The sequence below is a fragment of the Brassica oleracea genome, chromosome C5 (assembly GCF_000695525.1).
Source record: "Brassica oleracea var. oleracea cultivar TO1000 chromosome C5, BOL, whole genome shotgun sequence".
Classification (NCBI taxonomy): Eukaryota; Viridiplantae; Streptophyta; class Magnoliopsida; order Brassicales; family Brassicaceae; genus Brassica; species Brassica oleracea.
The window spans coordinates 31,156,402-31,181,123 of NC_027752.1; the positions used below are offsets into that span (position 1 = coordinate 31,156,402).

At 33.7% G+C, this 24,722-nt stretch overlaps 1 protein-coding gene across 1 annotated transcript in view; it reads right to left on the reverse strand.

The window, feature by feature from the left end:
* Positions 1 to 17,800: 17,800 nt before the first annotated feature.
* Positions 17,801 to 24,722, reverse strand: part of LOC106344984 (putative F-box only protein 10) — a 37,440-nt gene continuing 30,518 nt past the window's right edge. Inside the window, 4 exon segments of the mRNA XM_013784265.1 lie at positions 17,801 to 17,905; positions 18,053 to 18,109; positions 18,220 to 18,288; positions 18,359 to 18,412. Coding sequence (XP_013639719.1) covers positions 17,801 to 17,905; positions 18,053 to 18,109; positions 18,220 to 18,288; positions 18,359 to 18,412 — 285 coding nt within the window.

Below are 24,722 nucleotides of genomic sequence, written 5' to 3' on the forward strand. Positions count from 1 at the left end.
TGTAATAGAAGCAGGGTCCTGACAATGACCATGGGCTCTTCTCATCATGGCTACCATGTCCGTTTCCTGAACAAATTCATTAATTATTCCAGTTCTCTAAACATAACATCTAAATGTTGTAACTTCTCAATCTTACCATGGTATTCTCCATTGAGCCAGACATGCAATGCGTGGCCAACGTTAGAAACTCTAACAGTAGGCTTGCCTCCTTTATTCTTAAGGTCACTGTCATCTATCTTGAACCTATAATATAGAAAATTAATCAGATAAAATTCTTATGTTTCTTTTTGATGTTTTCTTCTTGAAATTCTAATTCATCAAAAGAAATCAGACTTGTACGCTTACTTTGTTGTATACCATCTGTAATCAGACCGGTCTGTGTGAACACCTTGAAATCAAACTTCTTATTTGCCTTCTTTGACTTCATATAATTTCCTTCAGTGTGATGAGAGACAATCTGAAACAAATAGCAAAAAAAAAATGAAAGTAAATAATCTCTTAATTTTTTGTCGATACAATACCTGAGTAGAGTGCTTCCCATGAATTCACCATGCTTCTTGATGTTTTTCGAGTTCCAAAAATGGGAGAAGTCGAGCAACAATGAACGCTTGATAAAGAAGATTAACTAACAGAGGTTCTGAAGATTCATCTATAATTTATAGGTTTTGCGTGAAGGAAACGGAGAGGTCGACATCACTTCTGAATTAAATGACGAAAACATTAATTGGTAAATCAAGAGACATACGTTGAACAATAGGGAAGATTAGTGTTTGGTGTTTGCAGAGAAGCTGAACGGAGACGGCAAAGGTAAAGAGACAAAGAACAATTAAAAAAACCCTAATCGACAAAACGTTGTGTTTAATAACATAATAAAACATTAATTGAACGGGAAAACTCAAATCATACCATATAATTTAAAAACCAAACGCGAGAATAGAATTATTAAACCAAACCGAGAATCATGGACCCCACAGTCTTCATAAAATGCATACGTGTACAGCTTAAGGAGAGAGTAAACTCTCCTATCATAAATATATATTAGTTTCGGCCATCAACGTACAAAGTATCCTTTAGTTTAGTGTATAAATGTTGGTGTTTATATGTCAATAACCCGGGTTCGAACCACAGACTTGACACTTTTTCAAACTTTTTAAAAGTGGGATCCACAGACCGCTGACGTGGCGGCACAAGAATGAGGCAACTGTCTCATTATATTATAGATTAGTTATTTGTCATTTGATAATTTTATAACTTCTACCATTTTTAGTGTGTTTATTTATAAAACTAACCATTTAGTATATACTTGTGACGAAAAAAAAATCGTAACAATATCACTGAATCTTATAATGTATGTTAATGAAATTTATTTCATAGCAAAATAATATATTATGTTTTTTAGTTTTATATGGATCATAATTTTCTTTATACACCAAATAATTTTAAACTTACAAAACCTAATTAATTTAAATTTTAAAATTATAGGAAATATGAAAAATTGAGATTTTTTCTGCTAACTTTTGAATTTAGATTGTATATAATAATATAACCAAAAAAAATTAACTCAGTATAATTTATAAATTTTATTAATTATATACTACATTATTAACTTAAAGTTTGTTTTTGTATTCTTAGAATTCAGTAGATCTTTGTGAGTTATATTGATGTGAAAATTATTAACATATATATATATATTAAACAAACTTAGTATATTTACAAAGCAACTTCTAAAATTGGAAGAAAGATATAACTACAAAGCAACTTCTCCACTCCAAAAGGATAACACTTACTTTGGGTTCTCCTCCACTGCCTTTTTTTAGTTTCGACCTTGTGCTCTATTTCAATGCAAGGCAAACCATTTCCAAACACAAAATCTTCGAGCTCTTCTTGTTCATTCACTGAAGCTCTGGCTTTGGTTAGTTGAGTAGTCTTGTTTCTCTTCTTCTGGGCCTCCAACTACATGAATTATAGACTTTTCAATCCATGTGATCTTTTGATGTATAGCAGAGAGTATGCCCTGAGATAAGTACTGATAATTCAAATCAAGCATGTCATATCTGATGTTTCTTTCATTCTCTCTCATCTCCTTTGACATCTCAATCGCCTTCCCAACGTTATGAAGATACTTCCTTCGTAAAGCTCCACTAGTATCTTTCAGTATCTTAGCTTTACAATTAAATTAGTAACTTCATATTTTTCCCTAAAAGCTTGACCGTCTGGCTCAGAAATGGCCATTCTATAACCCTCTTCATCTGGAACAGAGCTTAGATTTGCCTTAGTTTTACTCTCTTCCTCGCAAAACCAATCACCACTCTCACCCTTGTTAAGAGAGGCAATTTTAAGATTTATCCACCATTATTGACTTGAAACTGTTCTGTACCTGCAGTTTTAGTTAGGCCTAGCACTTATTATCCGAGATCCGGATTCGATCCGAGATCCGCTCCGGATCCGCTCCGAAAATAGGATATCTGGGGTGCCCGGATCCGAATCCGGATAGTAAAATCTTGGATCCGTGCAAACCAAATCCGGATCCGGATATCTTAATTTTTAGGTCCGGATATCCGGATCCGGATCCGTATTTTTAAAATACATTAAATTTTTAAATTTTATTAATATTTATATTTGATATATTAATATTTATACATGAATTAATCTTATAATATTATATTTTAGTTTTTACAATATTATAAACATATATAAATATATTTATAAATATTTAATTTATGTATTATATTAAAAAAATAGTATTTTTTACGGATATCCGAAACCCGGATATACGGAAACCACGAATCCGGATATCCGGAAACCACGAATCCGGATCCGGATATTAAATCCACGGATTCGACGGATCCAGATCCGGATCCGGATACCCTAAATTTCCCGGATATCCGGATCCGTCCCAGGGCTAGTTTTAGTAACTACCTTCCCAAAAAGCCCAATGAGAGTCCGTCTTACACATGAAAGACGAAGGTATGTAAAATTTTACTCTATTAGCATGAGCCGTGCAAAGAGTTCTAAGATTCAAGCAAACAGTTAGATTAACACCTAGAGACATTCAAATCCTAACTCCATGACTAACATTTTCATAATGACACAACGCATCAACTAATCTATTTAAGCAAATGAGACAAACCCTGAGCTGGAAACATCCTTAATTAACCATCTGATTCACTTAATAACCAAAGTTTCAGTTATTTCACATTTGGTACAATTTCCAAATAAAATAGGAAAGGAGGAAACTTTAAAACCTGCTGGTGAACCATTGATATGAATCTCAAAGTAAACTTTGTGGGCAATTCCTTCTAAGTCTTTTCGCGCAAGACGTTGATGAACCATTGATTTGAAAGCGGCTTAAATGTCAGCAATCTTCTCATTGACGGAAGGATCCGCAACACCACTCAATTGATCTGAACTTCATAGTTACAGCCATAAATGTAATTAATGTTGCAGACAGTGTCAGTCCGAACTCATGTGGCGCCTAAAGCTCACACAAAAATTGTTGCCCTTTATCTCTATTTTTTTAATATCATTACAACAAGGAAAATATCATTAAAATATATTTTCGAGAAAATGTAGTTCATAAATATCAATATATTATTTATAAAATCCGTTAATCGTTCACGAGAGATATAATTTTAAAGAGGTAAAGTTTCAGAGGAAAATTCAACACAATAAGCAATTTTGTGTTTGGATAAAAACCATTCGTTATTTTTGAAAAATTCTAATACTTCAATCGTTTTTGTAGGTTTTTGTCAACATTTGGTTTTAGGTAATCAAATTCCATAAAACGAATTTTCTTCACAAGACTAAAAAAAATTTAACAATGTTTTCACTCATAAAATTATATTGAATTTTTACCGAATTCTAGAAAACATATATAACTACAACCACTTCCGCAATAGTCATCACCAAATGTGAACGTGGCTTTAGAATAAAATACAGTTGAAAAGAATTAAAACATAAAGTGTCGTTAGCGTATAATGAATTATTAATTAGGTTCTTGTTTAATATTTATCTTATACATCATATTTAATATAATAAAAGAAAGAGGAAGAAACTATTATTTGGTTTACAAGTGATGATGATCCATCACGTTTCATTTCATAGTCATCATTATTAAGAAGAAAGAGAAAATTAAAAGAGAAAGGTTAGCTTCGAACAACCCACGTGAAAGACAGTAACCAAGTCTCAAAGCCACTACACTAACTGGCTTTTGCCAGAGATTTGCGCCCCTAAAATACTTATATTTTCTGACACCTAAAGCTTTTGCTTTATGGACTTTAGCTCAGGGCCGGCCCTGATTACAGACCCAAATCAAGAAATTACCAAAAAAAAAAGAATAAAGGGTCAAAGTTTAAACCTGTATGAGTTGAATATAGACACTGGATTCTGACATATGGATTCTGACATATTTCTAGAACGCTATGTGTTGAATATATTGTAAATGTAGTATGAAATAGTGATTCTTAGAATCACAAACGCACAAAATCACAGTGCATACCCATCTCTTGTTCAATCGTTAACAATTTTAGATCAATCCATAAGAAAAATTTTAATTTAACAATAAATCATGGGAACAACCGCGAAAATGAGAAAGAGAGGAAGAAGATGGAGAAATAAGAAAGACGCGATGATGATAATAAAAGTTAATGGAAAAAAAACTTAAATTAAATAATATTATTAGACTTGTATATTAATCATTTTGAATAATATGTATATGGGCAATTCTTTTAAAATGACATTTTTAAGTTTTTGCCAAAAAAAAAGGCTTCAAAAACTAAAATAACCAAAATAGCATTTTTTATTTTGAAAATTTTAATTTTATTTTATTTTTTAAAATTTGAAATCTTTTCCTCGAAACCTCACTCCTCAACTCTAAACTCTAAACCCTAAAATCTAAACCCTAAACCCTAATCTCCACCCCTTAACTCTAAACCCTAATGTCAAGATTAATTAACCCTAAGAGTATAAGTGTATATTTACTTCTTTTGATAAAACATTTAAATCTATTTTGGTCATTTTTATTTTTAAGGTCTATATTTGTGACAAAAACGTTTTTAGGTCTATCCTAGAGAATTTTTCTATGTATATTTAATCAAAATATATTTAATAAGTCTAATTTTACAACATGCCACCATGTTGATTTCAAATGAGACTCTATTTTAATAGATCAGATATTATTTAATTAAATAATGAATCAAGTTAGAGTTGAGATTTTCAAGATTGCACTTATATAGCTTGATCAGTTAGACACTCATTTGTTGTACATAATTTGTTTTTTTTGCATTTGTTATGCATAGTATACTTGATATGTATTTGTTCTGTTTGATCTGCATTTATTATGTTTGGCATGCATAACTTTTTTTAATAAGTTCTTATGAATGACAAAAATAAAAAATAAAAAAATAAGTTCTTATGAAGAAGTTGAAGATAATTTTATAAATTTTTTTTTGAAAATACTTAGTTTTATATATAATCACCTAGTTTATTACTACGCTAATATTTGAATTATATATATTTTGATCGTGATACGAATTTTCAGAATTGTTTTGATACAAATGGTTAATCAAAATAAGAGATAAAATTATGGAGGTTAAGATAAAATGAATAACAAAAAAATATTGTTTCAAATTACTTCAAGTTTATTTATAATAACTCTTTATTTTATTTATAAGAAATTTTAAAACATATCAAAGCTTGAAACATTTTGTTTATAAATTATTGAAAAAGTTTCCACATGTTGTTTTTATCATGTTCACGCTTATAATATATTGGCAAAGATATTCAAATTCGAAATTTTATTATAGTCAAGTACTAAATGAGAGTTAACATTCACTCTCAGTTACTATTAAGTTATTAACACTAGCCCTTCTTTTTAATTGTATTGAATGAGAGTTAACATTTACTCTAAGTTACTATTAATGCATCAATCACACTCATTTACTATTATCATTCTTTCCAAGACGTCTATCTTTTCTTTAGAGAATCTAATCGCGTTTTCAGATATATTTTATATTTTTATCGTACGTTATTTTTAAACATGATGGCATTAGCGCTTCAGAAAGTTCTTACCACAGACAATTAGGAATCAAATAAATCAATGTCAATCCAGTTCCTCCCCCAGCTTATCAAGGTCATCAACATGGAGATCTATGGAATTGTTTCTGATATTGTGTTTATGATTGACTGTTTTGATTGTATCACATGAGAGAAAAACCATGACACAGACCAGCTAGCAAAACAGGTTTTGTTAGGCGTGGTTGATGTAATGGCTGTGGCCAAATTACTTTTATTTAATGAAAGTTTGCTGTGTTTCAAAAGGTCAAAAATCTCAATTATATAACTTTATAATTTATAGGATATTCTCTAACTAACTTTATATTTTTTTTTATTTGTTCAGTATATATATGTTAATACATTGAATATATATAATTAAATGTATTTTCTAACTATTGTTATCCGTGGAAATAAAAGATTTCACCATTGCCTTCAGAACTGGAGGCTTTATTTTGGGCAATGAAGTGTATGCTCCAGGTATCGACATGTTAATCATTTGGGACCGTCTGCAAAGACTTAATCTCGATGATCAAAGACCCAAGAGCATAGCCGAATTTTTCTACTGAGCTGGAAAAGTTTATGAAGTTGAAAACAAGAGTCACAGAGTTCTCGATTGCTTTTGTACCTCGTTCGAAAAATGTAACGTCTGATTCATTACCTATGATAGAGAGATCCTTCCATAGAGAATTGTCTTACATTGGTTGTTTTGTTCGGTCTGGTTTCCAGAACCTCTCAAACTTGAGTAATAGAATAGACGTTTGAAGAAAAAAAACTATAGTTATTTGTTTATTTAACTTGTTTATGGTTAAAATTTTATTTCTAATTATTTAATACTAAAGTAAGATAATTTGTTCTAATTCGTTTTCTATATCACTAATTTTAAAGTTATATGATAGACCATGGATTTGACCCACTTTTAACCATGGTTTATAAGTGTTTTAACTACTAATTATTATATTATAGACTCTATTTAGCATATTTATGGAATCATGAGTGATTTGGAGGAAAGTGATGATTTTAGAGCATTTTGGAGATATTTGGAATAAGCACCCGAGATGACCATCGTACACGACCATCGGTCGAAACTGAGGAAGAATAATCGATCGATGTTCACGTCTTGACATCGATCGACAGCGAAGCGCACATAAAGCCCATTTGGTCTCAGGCGACTTAGAGCCCAAGTCTTCACCTATTTACAAAATTACCCCTGATGAGTTTTAACCTAACTATATAAGCTTTGCCAACATGTTAGAGGCAAAGTGTGCTTTCTTGTTTTCTGAGTTTACAGCAAAGGTTTTCTAGGATTTTTAGTAGATTGGAGAAAAGATCCAGAGAGATTTGTGATTGGAACTACTTTGATATCTATCTATTTATCTATGCAGTTTTTATACCTTATTGCTGTTATGAATTACTTCGCCATGTCTGAGTAGTTCTCTTGTTAGATTTAGGGTTTAAATAGGTTATGAGGGATTAGCCCCAACTATAAATTGCTAAGTTGTGATATTCATCATTAGGATTGTCATTAATGTCTGTTTCTAGATTAGCTACCTAGAACTTGCCCTAGGAGTTGTAAACATAAGCGATAGCTTGCATCTCACCCTGAATCCATCCTAACTAAGCTAGGATTGCTAGAGTAAGCGAGAGCTCATCTAGGAAGCTTAGTGAGCATATTCAATCCACGCATTGACTCTTGACCAAGAATGTCGATCGATATTCCAATCGAATAATCGGTCGACGTTTCAGCAAGTGTATCGATCGATATTCCTATAGAATAATCGATCGACACTGGTCAATAGACAAACCTAGAAAGCGAAAGCCTAAGGGTTTGTTATTAAATGTTGAGCTATATAATACCATGCATACAACTTATTAGGCATCTGTAGGATTATAATCCTGATTACCTGAATATTAACCCTAAGTCTAGCTATTTCCATTTGAATACCAAAACCCCAATCAATCAATTGAGCAATTGCTTGCTCATAAACCTGCAACTTTACATTTAAATCATTAAACAACCTAGCTTAACTAATCTGACTAGATTTATTAAGTTCCCTAGCTCCATGTGGATTCGCTCCCTAACTACTACAACTAAACCTCTTATTTGAGAGAGTAGTTCACTCATTAGGGTAATTTGAGTGATATCAAATTTGGCGCCGTTGCAGGGGAGCTTTGATCATCTTATGGATTTAATCTTGTTTAGTCTAGGTTTCTTCTTAAAACCACTTTCTGACACAAAATATTTTTCTTGTCTTTTCAGGTACATGCCCAGCAGTACCAGAAGCAACAAGGAAACTCAACTGCTATTCTCATCAGATCCTGCAAGCTTGGAATGTTCAATCCACACAGGAATACGCTCATCATCGATCGACAACAACACTTGTTTGTCGCTCAATTTTCATCAGCCACCGTCGACCTAGACACCAGACTCGTCGACCGACACTCGCTCACCACCATCGACCGAAGACACTCTTCATCTGTCGACCGACATCTTCCATCCGACGTCGATCGATACTTCAGTCCGAACATCGATCGATACTGAGCCGCGAGACATGGTTGCGACTTTGATACTTGTACGTGATGAGAAGGGAGACCTGCATGACCAGAAAGGTCATCTGCGTAATGCAGCAAGTCAGAGGATAGATGCTCAAGGGGCTGCAATCCATGAGTCTGATACTGATGCTACAAGCACTACTCTACCTGTAGATGAGGCTGCTCGACCCAAAAAGTTGGCTGATTAGAACCGTCCAGATCAGTTCTACACCAGCAGATCAGCCATTCATCCTCCAACTATTCAGAGGGGGAATTTCGAGTTGAAGCCGCAGTACTACACACTCGTGGGACATACACCCTACTATGGGTTATCTGACAAGCATCATATGGACCATATGGAGACGTTCGAGGATCTTATATCTGCTATTAAAGTCGAGGGAGTCTCTGAAGACTACCTCTTATGCAAGCTCTTCAAGTACTCACTTGCTGGAGATGCTTCACATTGGCTTAAGCAGTTACCACCTGGATCTCTCACATCCTGGAGCGACATCAAGAATGCATTCCTATGCAACTTCTTTGATGAGGCGCGTGCTGAAGACTTGAGGAGCAAGATTGTTACATTCACTCAGGAGCCTGCATAATCATTCAGAAGCTCTTGGATCAGATTCAAGTCTTATCAGAGAGATTGTCCACATCATGGATATTGGATTCAATGAAGTAAGGCTGCTCAGTACTTTTTACAGAGGCATCGCGATGCAATATCAGATGGCTCTTGATGCTTCCAGCAATGGGAACTTCAACACCAGGAATCCAGAAGAGGCTGTGAGAGTTATTGAAAACTTAGCATCCAACAACATCACCAAGAACAGTGACTTTGAGAGGAAGAGATCCGCAACCATTCTTGGGAATGATCAGATGTATGAAGTGAAGGCAAGACTAGACAGTATTCACAAGCTTCTCAGGAGGCAGGTCTGTTTAGTTGAGGATGCAGAGGTTGTAGACACGTAGGGTAGATCAGAGGTAGAAGAAGATGTGAACTTCATTAGTGAAACTGGATTTCAAAGGTCTGCAAACAAGAATGGAAACTTCTATGGACAAAGAAGTAATTTCAACCAGAGTTCGCAGCAGCAAAAACCCTACAATAACAACTACATCAGCAACAACATGGGTTATGGAAAATCCTACTACCAGAAGCCATCACCACCTACTCAAGAGAACAAGATTAAAGAGATGCTTGATAGGGTTCTTGAGGGACAGCAGCGCATGACGGTGGACTTCAATGGGAAGATGTCTACACCAACCTGAACACAAATTTTGAGACTTTGAGTACTCATGTGAAGAAGCTAGAGATGCAGGTTGTTCAGACAGAAGAAGTTGTTAAGAGGCAAGAAGCCTTAACAAGAGGGGTAGGGGATGATGTGGCGAAGCACCACATGAATGCCATCATAGATGATGATTTTTGGCAAGCGGTGAAGCAGGAGAAGCTGCAAGAAGGATATTTCGAAGTAGAAAGTTTGGTGAGTTTAGGCGGCATTGGTGTCGATAGACGCTGGACATGGAACATCAATCGATGAACTTATATCAAAACCGATCAACAGGCTCTCCAGAGCATCGATCGATGACACCTACAGAGTCAACCGCATCTTGCAATGTCATGAGGATCCTGACTCATGAGGAGTTGGCAGCAAGACACCCACATCCGCCCAACCCTGTTTATGTCAAAATCGATCGACATTTTAATACTGCCGTCGATCGACAGAAAGAGAACGCCATCAATCGACAACCTCCAGCGCCCATCAATCGACGAGCACCTCTTACATACCGAGTACATATGCTAAATATAGACGTTGCACGTCTCAATGCACTCATGCCACAACCCAAACCTTCAGATACCCCACCAGAGGCCACCAGTACACATTCAGATGATGCAGCAGATTCTATGAAAGTTGATAGGGTTCTTATGGGAAGAACCCTGAGGAAAAGAATGGAAAAAGTATCGAAACATCTGAAGAGGAGAGCTAATGAGAAGAAAATGGAAAGTTTCCAAAAGAGAATCTTCAGGATTCCTTAGGAAAGCCATTCGAGGAGGCCTATTTTACCCACAGATTGTGGATGTTCTTTAGAGAAACCAGAGAGACCGAAGAAGACATTAAGAGAATGTTCTGTGAAGCTAGAGAAAAGATGAAGAAGAGGATTACACTGAAAAAGAAGAGTGATCCTGAGAAGTTTGCAATACCATGCACGGTAAAGGGTATTGAATTCCCACATGCACTGTGCGACACAGGAGCATCAGTCAACATCCTACCTAGGGTTATGGCAGACCATCTAGGTCTGAACGTGGAGCCTTCCAAGGAGTCATTCACTTTTGTGGATTGCTCTCAGAGAATCTCAGGAGGAATCATAAGAAACATAGAGGTGCAGATTGGTAATGCCCTAGTTCCGGTTGATTTCCATGTCTTGGATATCAAGCTAAACTGGAATCTTCTCTACTACTTAGGAGAGCTTTTTTGTCAACAGTAGGAGCAGTGTGCAACATGCAAACCAACTAGTTGTGCCTGACGCTCATAGATCCTCATGTCCACTACAACCCTATTCCTGTCAAGAAGCCAAAGACGTCCTCCAGGGGAATCAATGATCCATGATTCATCGCAGCATGCCACTATGGAGCTGAGTATGAGACCGAATATTCGGCGTCGATCGAAACTCACACAGCCACATCGATCGACAGTGTTCACCAGAAATCGATTGACATTCCCAAAGATGAATCAGTCGACAGTAATCCAAAAGATTGGGAGAACGACTACTACAATCCCACTATGGCAGCACACACCATGCATACAGAGGAGTATGATGAAGATTATGAGGAGGAACGAGCTATAAAGTACAAAGCCATTCTTGATGAGGAAGATAGACTTCTCCACCATTCCTCTTGGAAAAGGAATGCGCCGTCCATCGACAGAACAATCTCAACATCGATCGACACTCATCTTCACCAGACAAGCTGAAAACGAGCATCGACCGACATTGCCTACTACCCATCGATCGACACTAACGTCGATTGTGCACGAGAAGGAGATTACTCAATTGGCAGTTGCGCAGATGATCGCTATCACGAGAGCTATGCAGTAGAGACAACAGTCTGTGATCCAGGAGCAAATGGACTTCATGAGGGTTTCACATATGAGGAATTTCTCAACATACAAAGACGCAATGAAGCAGATCAACAACGAGCAGAAGCTTATGGGGAAAGAACACGTTTCAGCCATCCTATCGATAGAGCGAATCGTCCGTCGATCGACGACAGACACCCATCATCGATCGACATCCGTCCGAAACCACCATCCACTGTAAGCAGAAATACTAATTATGATAACCAGTAGCTAACACATGATGAGTTTGGTATTATTAAGGACCCAGATAGCTATGTAAGAGCAATATATGAACATGCACTGCACGTATCCAGAGAGGAAATTGCAGACCTTCTTCAGATGGCTAATGGAGCAGATAATCTCTTTATACAACAACGCAACGTCCCATCACATCAGCAGAGGGTTACAAACGAGTCCTATGACACAGCTGGTGGAGTAGACAATCATATCAAGCAGAAGAATCGACATCATAATCGACCGTCGATCGATGTTGACGCTCCTCCATTGATAGACAGACGTCTCAAGTTTGGAAAACGTGCCTATGACCGTGATGGAACTAGGAGATTCCACTGGGAGGAGAAAGGTGAATATGGAGTCTACAGAGATGATCAGGGCCACACCAGAGATGTGGATGGACACATCATCCATGTGTCCAAGGATGAAATCAGGAAGCTAATAGAAAGAGCTTCGAGAGATGAGCACAGCTACATATGTCTTCCAGAACATGCTAGCTCATTCACACAGACTAAGCTGGTACCAGAGATCTACGCCAAGGACGAGATCAATGAGATGTTTTATGGAGTCTGTGGAGCCCAAGAGAAGAATGAAAGAGACTTCCATATGAAGCTTGATGGTGTTTACTATCCACTGAATGATAGCATTAGTTGGTTGACTACATGTATGGAGGAGATGAGGCAAGACATAGCCAAAATTTAGCATGCGGCCGACGTTTCTCGACAAGCATCGATCGAGAAACATCGACCTGCATCGATCGACAATCGCTTACCGGCATCGGTCGACGACAATCTACCACACTCACATCCGATGAAGTCTCAACCAGATTTTCACACCAGAGCAGAGATTGATCAGCTGATAGAAGAGATCTATAGAACTATGGAAACTACAGAAGAGAGGCTTGATAGAAGATGTGATGACATCTATTTCCCAATGGACCTTACAATGAGTGATGTGACTTCTCATATAGAAGCAAATACAAAGGGAATTAGTGGAGATTCAGGGATACATCGCCCGTCGAACAGAAGCATCAGCATCGATCCACATACGCACCAACATATCGATCGACAGTCACAGAAGGACATTGATCGACGAAGCTACAAACCGAGGCAGGCTAGTACCAAAGGTGACATCAGACAGGTCTGATACACACAACCATGGAGAGGAGATCTCAACTGACACTTACACCACACTTATGAGACATCAATTCAACCTTGAGAGTCTTGGAGATAGATTGCAGAAGATAGAAAACACAACTGCAACAATGAAGGACAAATGGCGCAGAGGAGATGAAGCAATGAGACTCCACTGGTACATGGTTCAACAAGCGCAGAGAAGAGATGGAGACTTGTTTCCCAGCAAGTTCCATCTTTCAACATTACTAGCCAAATCACCTCCAAAAAGTCAAGCTAAATGACTATAACAAAGCGCTGAGTGGAAGGCAACCCACTATTAGGTAAGATTTAATTGGCTTTTATAAATCTAGTATTTTTGTTGGTTTTTAATTATTGCAGGTCATAAAAAAAAAGGATCCGAGTAGACGATTGCCGTGAGTTTCGATCGACAAAAATCTGCCGACATCGATCGACAGAATATCACCTGCCGCGACCGATATCAACACCTTTACATCGATACATCCATTCTGGTCTGGTATATCGTTCTAACTTGTTACATTGAGTCCTTATGATTTAGTTATCACCATAACTCCGTCTGAATTTACACTGGGGATAATGTAGTTTAAGTCTGGGGGGAGGTTTACTGATAGTAGTTTATTCATGAGTCTTATTAAAATGTTTTCAAAAAGTTTTTATTGAGTCAAGAAGAGGATGATGAACTTATTGATTTTGCTTGTTATCTAACCACACCATTCTAGACTTACTAGTTGCAGATAGTACTAAAGATATTAAAGTGGATCAACCTGTCAACTATGTTACACTTGCTTAGAGTGTTTGAAGGAAACAAAGCTAACCTCCAACCTAATTGAGCTCAACTCTGCTTGTCTTGGGGCTTGATGTACATGGGATCAGATTCTTCAAACAAGTCTGGAAGGTAAAGCCTTGTGTAGATTTATCACCCTTTCTCTCTCTATTTTCAAAATATAGATAAAATTATAGATATAGTTATGCAAAAAAATAAAAAATAATAATAAAATAAATAATAATATATATATATAAATTAGGAAGACATTCGAACAGAACTTGGTGGCTAAAACCATTAAGGTTTGCTTCATAAGAATTCTATAGGTAAAGGATTAGAACATGGCTTGATGGCTACAACCATTAAGGCTTGATTCACAAATAATCCTAGTATATAGGTCAAAAAGAAGTGAATAGTATTTGGTGGCTAAAACCATTAAATCTTGATTCATGGAAACCTGTCCAATCTTGGTCAATGATCTTGCAATATAAGCAGACCTTGACTGAGAGAGAAAATTAGTAGAGAGAGATGATAGAAACTATTGTTTACCTGCAGATCCAGATACTTGTTTGAGCATCCTTGCATCCTGTGATCGATACCCTCAAGGTAAAGTCTACACTTTATTTATGTAAGAATTAAGGTTGGTAGAGGGGATTGTGAGACATGATTTGCTAAGTTGTTGACTAGATGAACTTGGTTACTAGACTAGGATATGTTATAGTGTGCTTCTGAGACTAGGGCTGTTTAATGTGTTGATTCTAAGTTTAAAATTATGTGAGTCCCAGCTGTTTTCAAACCTCTTTCAGAGAGACTGTCTGTTTGTTTTGCTTGAGGACAAGCAAAAGAGTAAGTCTGAAGGAGTTGATACACTATGGATTTGACCCACTTTTACCCATGGTTTATAAGTGTTTTAACTACCAATTATTATATTAAAGAGTCTATTTAGCATATTTATAGGATCATGAGCGATTTGGAGGAAAGGGACGATTTTGGAGCATTTTGGAGATATTTGGAATAAGCACCCGAGATGACCATTGTGCACGACCATCGGTCGACACTAAGGAAGAATAATCGATCGATGCTCACGTCTTGACATCAATCGACAGCGAAGCGCGCAGAAAGCCCGTTTGGTCTCAGCCGACTTAGAGTCCAAGTCTTCACTTATTTACAAGATTACCCCTAACGAGTTTTAACCTAACTATATATGCTTTGTCAACATGTTAGAGGTAAAGTGTGCTTTCTTGTTTTACTGATTTTACAGCAAAGATTTTCTAGGATTTTTAGTAGATTGAATAGAAGATCCAAAGAAATTTGTGATTGGAACTCCACTGATATCTATATATTTATCTATGCAGTTTTTATACCTTATTGTTGTTATGAATTATTTGGCCATGTCTGAGTATTTCTCTTGTTAGATTTAGGATTTAAATAGTTTATGTGGGATTAACCCCAACTATAGATTGCTAAGTTGTGATATTCATCATTAGGATTGTCATTAATGCATGTTTCTAAATTAGCTACTTAGAACTTGCCCTACGAGTTGTAGACATAAGCGATAGCTTGCATCTCACCCTGAATCCATCCTAACTTAGCTAAGATTGCTAGAGTAGGCTAGAGCTCATCTAGGATTTTTTATTAATTTTCTATTATTTTATTTACAAATTAGAATTTATTTTACTATTAAAAATCAGAAAATAACTAAACTAAAAAAACTAGAGTACACTACAAGAAATATGTGTTTTGATAGCAGTAGAGGATAGCGTTTATTGTCTTTCTGCTATGGTTGACATACCCTTTAGTTTTAGATAGCGTTTGTATATTTGAAAACGCTATGATAGAGTGGTGTATATAAAAACGCTATGATATCGTATTTTTAATAGCACATAATTAAAAACGCTATATTTACATTTTTGAATCCCTAAACCCTAAACGAGGTTTCAACCCTAAATTCAAAACACGAACTTTAAACTCTAATATTCTAACGTCAGATCTTAAATTTAACCTAAAATATTAAATATTAACTCAAAGTTATATATTTTCATAAATAAATCTCAATTCTCTAAACCCTAAACCCTATACTCAGCCTCTATTTTAAACTCATAACTTTAAATCTAACCCTAAATAAAAAAGTTTCAAACTTAAATCTAATTCTTAAAATAAATTCAAATTTATTTTCAAATCTTAACTTAAAATCTTAAATCAATACCCTCAAACCTTTAACCCTCAAACCCTATATATATCATACCTTAAACTAATCACATACCTTAAACTCTAACTAAAAATCTTAAAACTATAATATTTTTTGTTATTTAACTTCAAATCTTAAAATGCTTATAAAAGTGAAATCGATTCATTTTGTTAATCTTAATTGTTTTAACCGAATTTGTTAATCTTAATTTTATTTGACTTAAATTGCTTATAAAAGTTAAATCTAATCATTTTGTAATTTTATATCATTAGCTTTATAATATAAATGAATAATTTAATTTTATATATAAAATACTCAAAATATATAATTAAAATTACAAAAAATAAATATTAATTTAAAAAAAATAAAAACACTTCTTGTAAGAATACCAAGCCATTGATTAACATTAAATCAAAGGCCACAAATCAATCCTTTAGTTTTTTTATTCTCTCTTCTCATTGGTTAATAGATCAATCCTTTAGTTTTCTTATCTCTCTTCTCATTGGAATCCTTTAGTTTTCTTATCTTTCTTCTCATTGGTCACTTTTTCAACGACAAGGATTACAATTTTTAACCATCGATTATTTTTGATCTAAAGGCCTAAAATCTCTCTCGTAGATCTCATCTCTTTTTCTTGTCATCTCTTTCATTCTTCTTCCTTTACAGGTTCACCATCAGACTTAACAATATTCTCAAACGAATCCGATAACCCAACTCCACCCTCAGACCCAGCCAAACCTCTCCCTTTCCAACCATTAGAGTCAGGATCGAGATCTTACTCCTCCTGCGCAACGATTGGTAGGAGATGTAGCTGTCGTCGTCGGCGTTGATCTTACACTGAGCTTCGATGTCGACCGTACAAGCATCTTTGTCACAAATCTGGATTGGAGACAAACCCAAATAGTGACGAACCGGAATGGAAGTGCGCCAGAGGTGAAGGATGAGACAGCGGATGCTGAGGCGGAAGCACGACTAACAGAGGCATAGGCGGAGGCGCGAGTAACGGAGGCAGAGGCGGAAGCGTGACGAAAACTGATGCAGAGGCGGAGGTCATGGAAGAACACGACGAAGAAGGTGGTGGTGCGGCGGGATAGGTTTAGATTAATTTTGTTATTAGGTTTTTTTATTATGTTTAGTTTATTAATTTTGGTTTTGGTATTAGGTTTAGTTTATTAAAATTGTAAATCATATTTTTGTAACCCAGTTTAATTATAAATAAATTTAAATAATAAACAAAATTTTAATATATAAATCGGTTTCAAGTTTTAATTATGTTTTTCTTTTTTTAAATAATAGCTAAAAATAAATAAATTTTAAAATAAATAATTTTAGTGTAAATAATAGCAAAAATAAAAAGCTATTAAAAAATATTTAATTGCATACAATAAAACGCTATAATATATAATAATAAGATAGCAGTGTGAAAAACCGCTATCTAATGTGTCTGACCTATTATGACGGGCGATGATACAACGCTTCATAAACCGCTATCGTATCGTTAGATAGCGTTTTTCGTCCGCTAAGAAAAGCGTTTTTTCTTGTAGTGGTAAGACACATAATCTAAACTTAAATCTCCACAATCACAAAGAAAAAATAGAATACTATAGTAACACTTACTCAATAAAAGTCTGAAACACAAATGAACGCGATCAAGCACCAATCCAAAACACCAAAAAAAAGGATTGAGAAAGAATAATCACCGGACCAAAGTCACCACGAAGCAGGAAAACACATGCATAATGCACAACCACCAGCTAAAAGGTATGAATCACCTCACAAACAAAACAACCACATACAAGGAGCCCATGCCAACGAAGAACCACAAAGCTCTGAATAGAAGAGACCAAAGCACCAAAAGACTAACTCCACACACCTATACCAAAGGAAGCAGGAGAAGAAGAAAAGCAACATAAGGGAGGGAGAATGGAAGCCAACCACAGAGAAATCAGAGCTCAAGTTTGAGACAAGAAATAATCTTCCAATCCCACAAAACATACACGAAGGAAAACACTATCCAAACCTTGAGTGGCATATATGTGAAATGGAGAGCCACCAGAGACACAACCAGCGATGAAAACTGCAACGAGATGAGAGAACAAAGAAAGAAAAAGAGACTACACAAAATCAGCAAACTGTGGAGCCATCCTCGAGCTATGATGAGAACATAAAAGTCAGATCACAAAAAACCAGATCTTGAAAACCAAGACTAGCCGGGACTATCAACGGCAAGCCAACTACGAGGAAGACAACTAAACTCTGATCCAACCCAAGGAGATGTTGTTCCTAACATTAGCCAAATCTAAGGAAGAAGAAGAAAAATATTGACCAGAACAGCGTACAGCATCATGAGAAACAACCGCACAACTAGGAACTCATATACCTGATCTACAACAAATATCAGATAATCTCACAAGAGAAGAAGAAGAGGAAAAACAAGAGCAACAAAGGTGAGCCTTTTCCGGTGGTGGTAAGAAACACCGCATACCGGAAATGTAAATAAATACATAGATGGTAACAGCTCAAGTCAAAATATGCGGAGACGAAAAAAACATCTTATTAGAATAATGTTCAGTGTTGTTAAAAAAATAATAATGTTCAAAAATGTGAAAGTATGAAATACAATTTTGACGCTGAAACCGTTAATGTTAGAATCAACAAATGCTTAAATTCAAATTGATTGAAATTCAATATGCTTTACATTAGAAGCTCAATTCACCACTAACAAATACTACTATACATACAACAATACATTATTGAAAAGACGAACACATAATATATTAATCTATAACCTAATACTACATAACACAATAAAATATTAAATCATGCTCTTCACAAATAAATACTGACCACATAATTACATCATCCAAAAATATCATATTTAACCATAACAAAATAATATTCCGCGCGAAGCGCGGACAGCCCCCGTAGTTATATATAAAACTAAGTATTTTCCAACATTTTCTTACAAAATTATCTTCAACTTCTTCATAAGAACATATTAAAAAAAGTTGGAAACATTTTATAAAAAATGTAACAATAATTTGGAAATTTTATTCAAATTATTCTAAATTCGACTGGACGAATCTAAATTGTATAATATAAATTTTTAGGTCAAAAAGAGAAATTCTATTGAATTTTAGAATAATATAAGTCTCAATAGTTTTTGGATTTTAGGTTATACCCGTTTTTTAGGAACCAAAAATTTTCAGTCATATCAGCTTGGGTTATGTCGGTTTAGGGTGGCATGAAAAACAAATTCTCCTTTATAACGACACCTGAAACATAACCGAATTAGAAATGGTTGGCATGAAAAAACTCAAGTTAAAACCAGTGTACTGCGAATCTGCCAACATCTTGAAAATGACGTACGATAAAAAGGTAAATTGTATCTGAAAAGGATTTGCGTCTAAGGTTGTGAATAAAGCATTAGAGCACACACGTTGGTGGTGGTCTTTTACTCCCTTCAATATGTAGGTAGTTATATCAAAAAAAAATTGTTTCACTGTATAAAGTGTTTTCAAAATCCAAAGCAATAAAATAATTTAAATATTCCACCAAAAACTTTTTAAAGTTTTGTCGTTGGTTTTCTATGTTTTGAACACTTATTAGGCAACTCACTATTTAAATGTACTTTAGTTAACCAAAACGTTTTGTTCTTTGCATCTATTTCTTTCTTGAGTATTGGTCTACATATCCATTTCCTTTACGTAACTTTTGCAGTTGGTGGTGTTCTTAGAATTTGCTTTATTATTGTTGTAATTGTCATGTTATAACTATGCTCTTCGGATTTACTTAATGTCTGCCAAATATAATTCTGAATAATTTTTACATATTATTCAAGAAAGGTAATCAAATATTTTAACGAAACACGAAAGCTACATCTTCAAATGAGTGACACAAAACCAAAAAAAAACAGATCAAACAAAAATGCAGAATAAATGCAGATCAAACACATTATGCAGAACAAATGAAGATCAAAAATTATGTACAACAAATGAATATCTGACTGATCAAACTAATTTAGTGAATCAACATGTTCAACTGAATTTTGTAAATTTCTAAAATATTGTAAGTTTAATATATAAAACAAAATATTAGGTCTAACTAAAAAGAAAATAAAAACATAAAATAAAAAAATTACTTGTTATAATATATATGTTGGCAACAAATAAAATCTTATTAAATTTTATTAGTCATAAAATTTAACTTATTTGTAAGATAATAAATTCTTCACAATTCATTAGAACATAACTAATTCAAAACATATTTTCATTTTTTGTTTGAATGGATGTAGTATATAAATTAACATGAAAACAATTAATTAAACAAAAAAAATGTGTGCAGGTATTATAATACATAATATTCAACCATTACAAAACATAATTTATATTTAACAATTTTATAAATATTATATAAAAACAGTAATCAGATAAAAGATAAAAAAACATACATGTGTCATAATATATTGGTAGAGAATAGGTAAAACATTTATTAAGTATCATTGAATATAAACACTAACTTATTTTAACATATTAATTTTTTTATGATTTATTGAAAGAACTAATTAAAATGTACCTTAATTTTTTAGTTGTTTTTAATGGACATAGATATATATCAATTAAATATATAAAAAAGTAATTAAACATGAGATAAAAATAATGTTTTTGTTAAAATATAAAAATAATTAAATATAAATACATGTATATGTCAATTATTTTTAAAGAACAAGTGAGATTTTCATTAAGTAATACTGAATATAGATGATAACTTATTTGTTATCAAAAGAAATGAAATATTATAATACTTATAGATAATAAGTTAAAAAGAGAAAAGAAAAAAAATGATTGGTCACCTACTTTTCATCATCTTCTCTTTACATGCAAAACAAAAAAGCTACGTCACAATAACTTGCAGCATTATTTTATTTTTTATTAACTCTTTTATGTTTTACATTTATTTGTTGAGTGAGTGTTAAATGCCGATCTTTTTCAATCCATATTTCTTCTGCATCTGTCATGTATATATCTTGCTTTGTATTCAGACCCATAATCTCTACAGAACATAACTTGTATCGTATGTGATGGGATTGGAACCTAAGCATATTTTATTCTAATGTGGTAGTCCCAAAGTATTTTCTGAAACCGGGGACGAATTATGAAACGTGCAGAGAGAGAGAGCAGTCGATGAAAAGACATTATTATATTTTCACCTAATTTTGTCATTCGAATCCGTTTTCGATTCTCTCGCCAAAAGATATTAATAAATTTTCTCATGCTTCTTTCATTCGAACTCGTTCTCATTCTCTCGCCAAACAACTATCATTATTTAACTGTTTATTACTAGTAGTCAACATGCTTTTTTAGATAAAAAAAGTGATTTACATATGAAGACACTTTTTGTGTGTTTTGTTAACATTTTTTGATTCTCTAACTAAAGCGGATCTAGCGGATCATGTGAACTGAGTGAAGCTAAAGCGGATCAGACGGATCAAATGGAACGCAAGTAGATCAAGTCTATATTATTTATATTATTATATTTAATTTAAAATTGTATACTATTTTCATATTTTTTAATATATTTTATATTTTAATGTTAAATATTTATTTAATATTTTATCATCATAATAATACAATATGAGTATTAAATATGTATAATAAATTGAAAATATGTTTAGTATATTATATGTATTTTATTTGATCTAAATTATCATATATTATATATAACAGTTTGTACATAAAATAAATGTTTGTCACATATTGAGAAAACATTAATAATGCATGTCAGTATTAATTTATTAATAACTTAAAGCATATCAGCCTTGTACACTTCAAATGTGAAGTATAAATAATGTTAACAAAAGACCATGATTTTACTTCACAAAATAGAACCACTTATCCTAATATTTGGACTGCTATATTATTTAATTTATTTTATTGAAAACACAAGTAAATTATTTTTTTTGTCAAATGGAAGGTGAGATGTGGTCGTACCACCTAATGTGGAGGAACAATCATTTATCTGTCTTCCAATCATAACTTAAAGTTGAATCCAATGTTTGAGTTTGGGTGCTATTTTTCCAACATAAGAGCAACCGCATCGGTGGCGGTCTTTTACTCCCTTCAATATGTAGGTAGTTATAGCAAAAAAAAAAATCTTATATCAGAAATAATTCCATAGATCTGGATGTTGATGGCCTTGATAAGTTGAAAGGAACCAGATTGACATCTGATTTATTTGATTCCTAATTGTCTGCAGTATCGAAGAGCTTCCCGTAGCGCTAATGCCATCATCTTTGAAAATAACATACGATAAAAAATAAAATGTATGTGAAAAGGATTAATATCTAATAAGTGAACTAGCAGTGATTGGACCCAAAACGACTAGTCTCTCTAAAGAACAGAAAGACATCTTGGAAAGAATGATAATAGTAATTAATGGGTGCGACTGGTGCATTAATAGTAACTCAGAGTAAATGTTAACTCTCATTCAATACTATTAAAATGAAGGGCTAGTGTTAATAACTTAATAGTAACTCAGAGTGAATGTTAACTCTCATTCAATACTTAGTACTTGACTATAATAAAATTTTGAATTTGAATATCTCTACCAATATATTATAAGCATTTATTTCGTGAACATGGTAAAAACAAATGCGAAAACTTTTTCAATAATTTATAAACAAAATGTTTCAAGCTTTGATATATTTTAAAACTTCTTATAAATAAAATAAAAAAGTTTTTATAAATAAATTTGAAGTAATTTGTAACAATATTTTTTTTGTTATTCGTTATATCTTAACCTCCATAATTTTATCTACTATTTTGATTAACCATTTTTATCCACCAAAACAATTCTGGAAATTCGTATTACGATTAAAACATATATAAATAAAATATTAGCGTAGTAATAAACTAGGTGATTATATATAAAACTAAGTATTTTCCTACATTTTTTTACAAAATTATCTTCAACTTCTTCATAAGAACTTATTAAAAAAAATAAGACACATTTTTTTAAAAAAAAAGTAAGACACATTTTTTTAAAAAAAATGTAACAATAATTTTTAAATTTATTCAAATTATTTTAAATTCGAGTGGACAAATCTAAATTGTATAATATAATTTTTTTAGGTCAAATTAGAAATTCTGTTGAATTTTAGAATTATATAAGTCTGAACAGTTTTCGGATTTTGGGTTATACCCCTTTTTTTAGGAACCAACACTTTTCTGTCATATTAGCTCGGGTTATGTCTGTTTAGGATGGGTTTCTCCTTTTTCATAGAACCTGAAACATAACCGAATTAGAAATGGTTTCCATGAAAAACCCAAGTTAAAACCAATGTACTGCCAGTCTGCCATCATCTTGAAAATAACGTACGATAAAAAAAGTAAATTGTATCTGAAAAGGAGCACACATGTCGGTGGTGGTCTTTTACTCCATTCAATATGTTGGTAGTTATAGCAAAAAAAAATATATGTTTCACAGTATAAGGTGTTTTCAAAATCCAAAGTAATAAATAGTTTAAATATTCCACTAAAAACTTAAATGTTAGAAGATAATACTAAAGTTGGTGATTATCCTTTGATAAATAATAGTGATTGTCCAGCTTGGTACACGTGGGGCAACAACGCCTATCCTTCTCATGTTGCAGATGTCATTTTTATAATGAGACACAGTATACGTGTCTTCTTACTTCTCTACTATAAATACCTCTTCCCCTTTTTATTTGTATTAAGGGGAAAATAATAAAGACTCTCAATTCTCTACTCTCTCGTTGTTATACAAAACATAAACATACATATATAATATATAGATACATCTGAGCTAGTAGTTTACAACACATCATCAGCACGAAGCTCTGACCAACTGAGCACAAGCTCTCATATACCGCTGAAGTCTATCAATCTGGAAGCTCTAACCAACCGAAGCTTATCAATCCGAAAGTTCTTAAACCAGCCGAGCTCAAAGTAGATGCCCTTGATATTACGAGAAATAGTTATAAGACTTGGGCAGTGGGTGCAAAGATGCACTTGAGAGAAAATGAACTTTGAGAAATCATCGATAAGTTGAAACGATATCGGATGAGTAAAAGAAAAACCATGATATTTTACCCCACTTCAGTGATGGTTTAAAAGATGAAGTATATCATGAGAAAAGATCTAGAAGATCTTTGATGATTAAATCCTTGGAAAAAAGGATCGGAGTTGATGTAAATCTTCCGAATAAACTGGAAAAAACAAAATGAAATCATGATACTAAACCATCAAATTGGTCCTATTAGAAAAGGACGAGGGTGTGGATGCGGTTGAAACCGCTATCATAGTCGTGGGAGAGGATGACGAAGAAGATTCCGTCCCTATGAGAATAATGGAAACTTCCACGAAAAATGAAAGTGGTCGGGTGATAAAAGGCAAACAAAAAAGGTTTGCTATAGATACGGCCAGAAAGAAAATTGGGTACATAGTTGTCGTACGTCAATAATTAGCCGATCTATATCGAGAATCAAAAAGAAAAAAGAGAAAGGAAGTATATCAAACTTCGTCTCTTATGAGCCCGAACCATTTTTCATAGCTTGAATACTCATCTTGATGATTCAGATTTTCTGGTTGGTCCAGAAAATGAAAATAAAATATCTATCTGATATGAGAATTATCTTCCTGAATAAGATTTTGAGATTCAGGATGGAGATA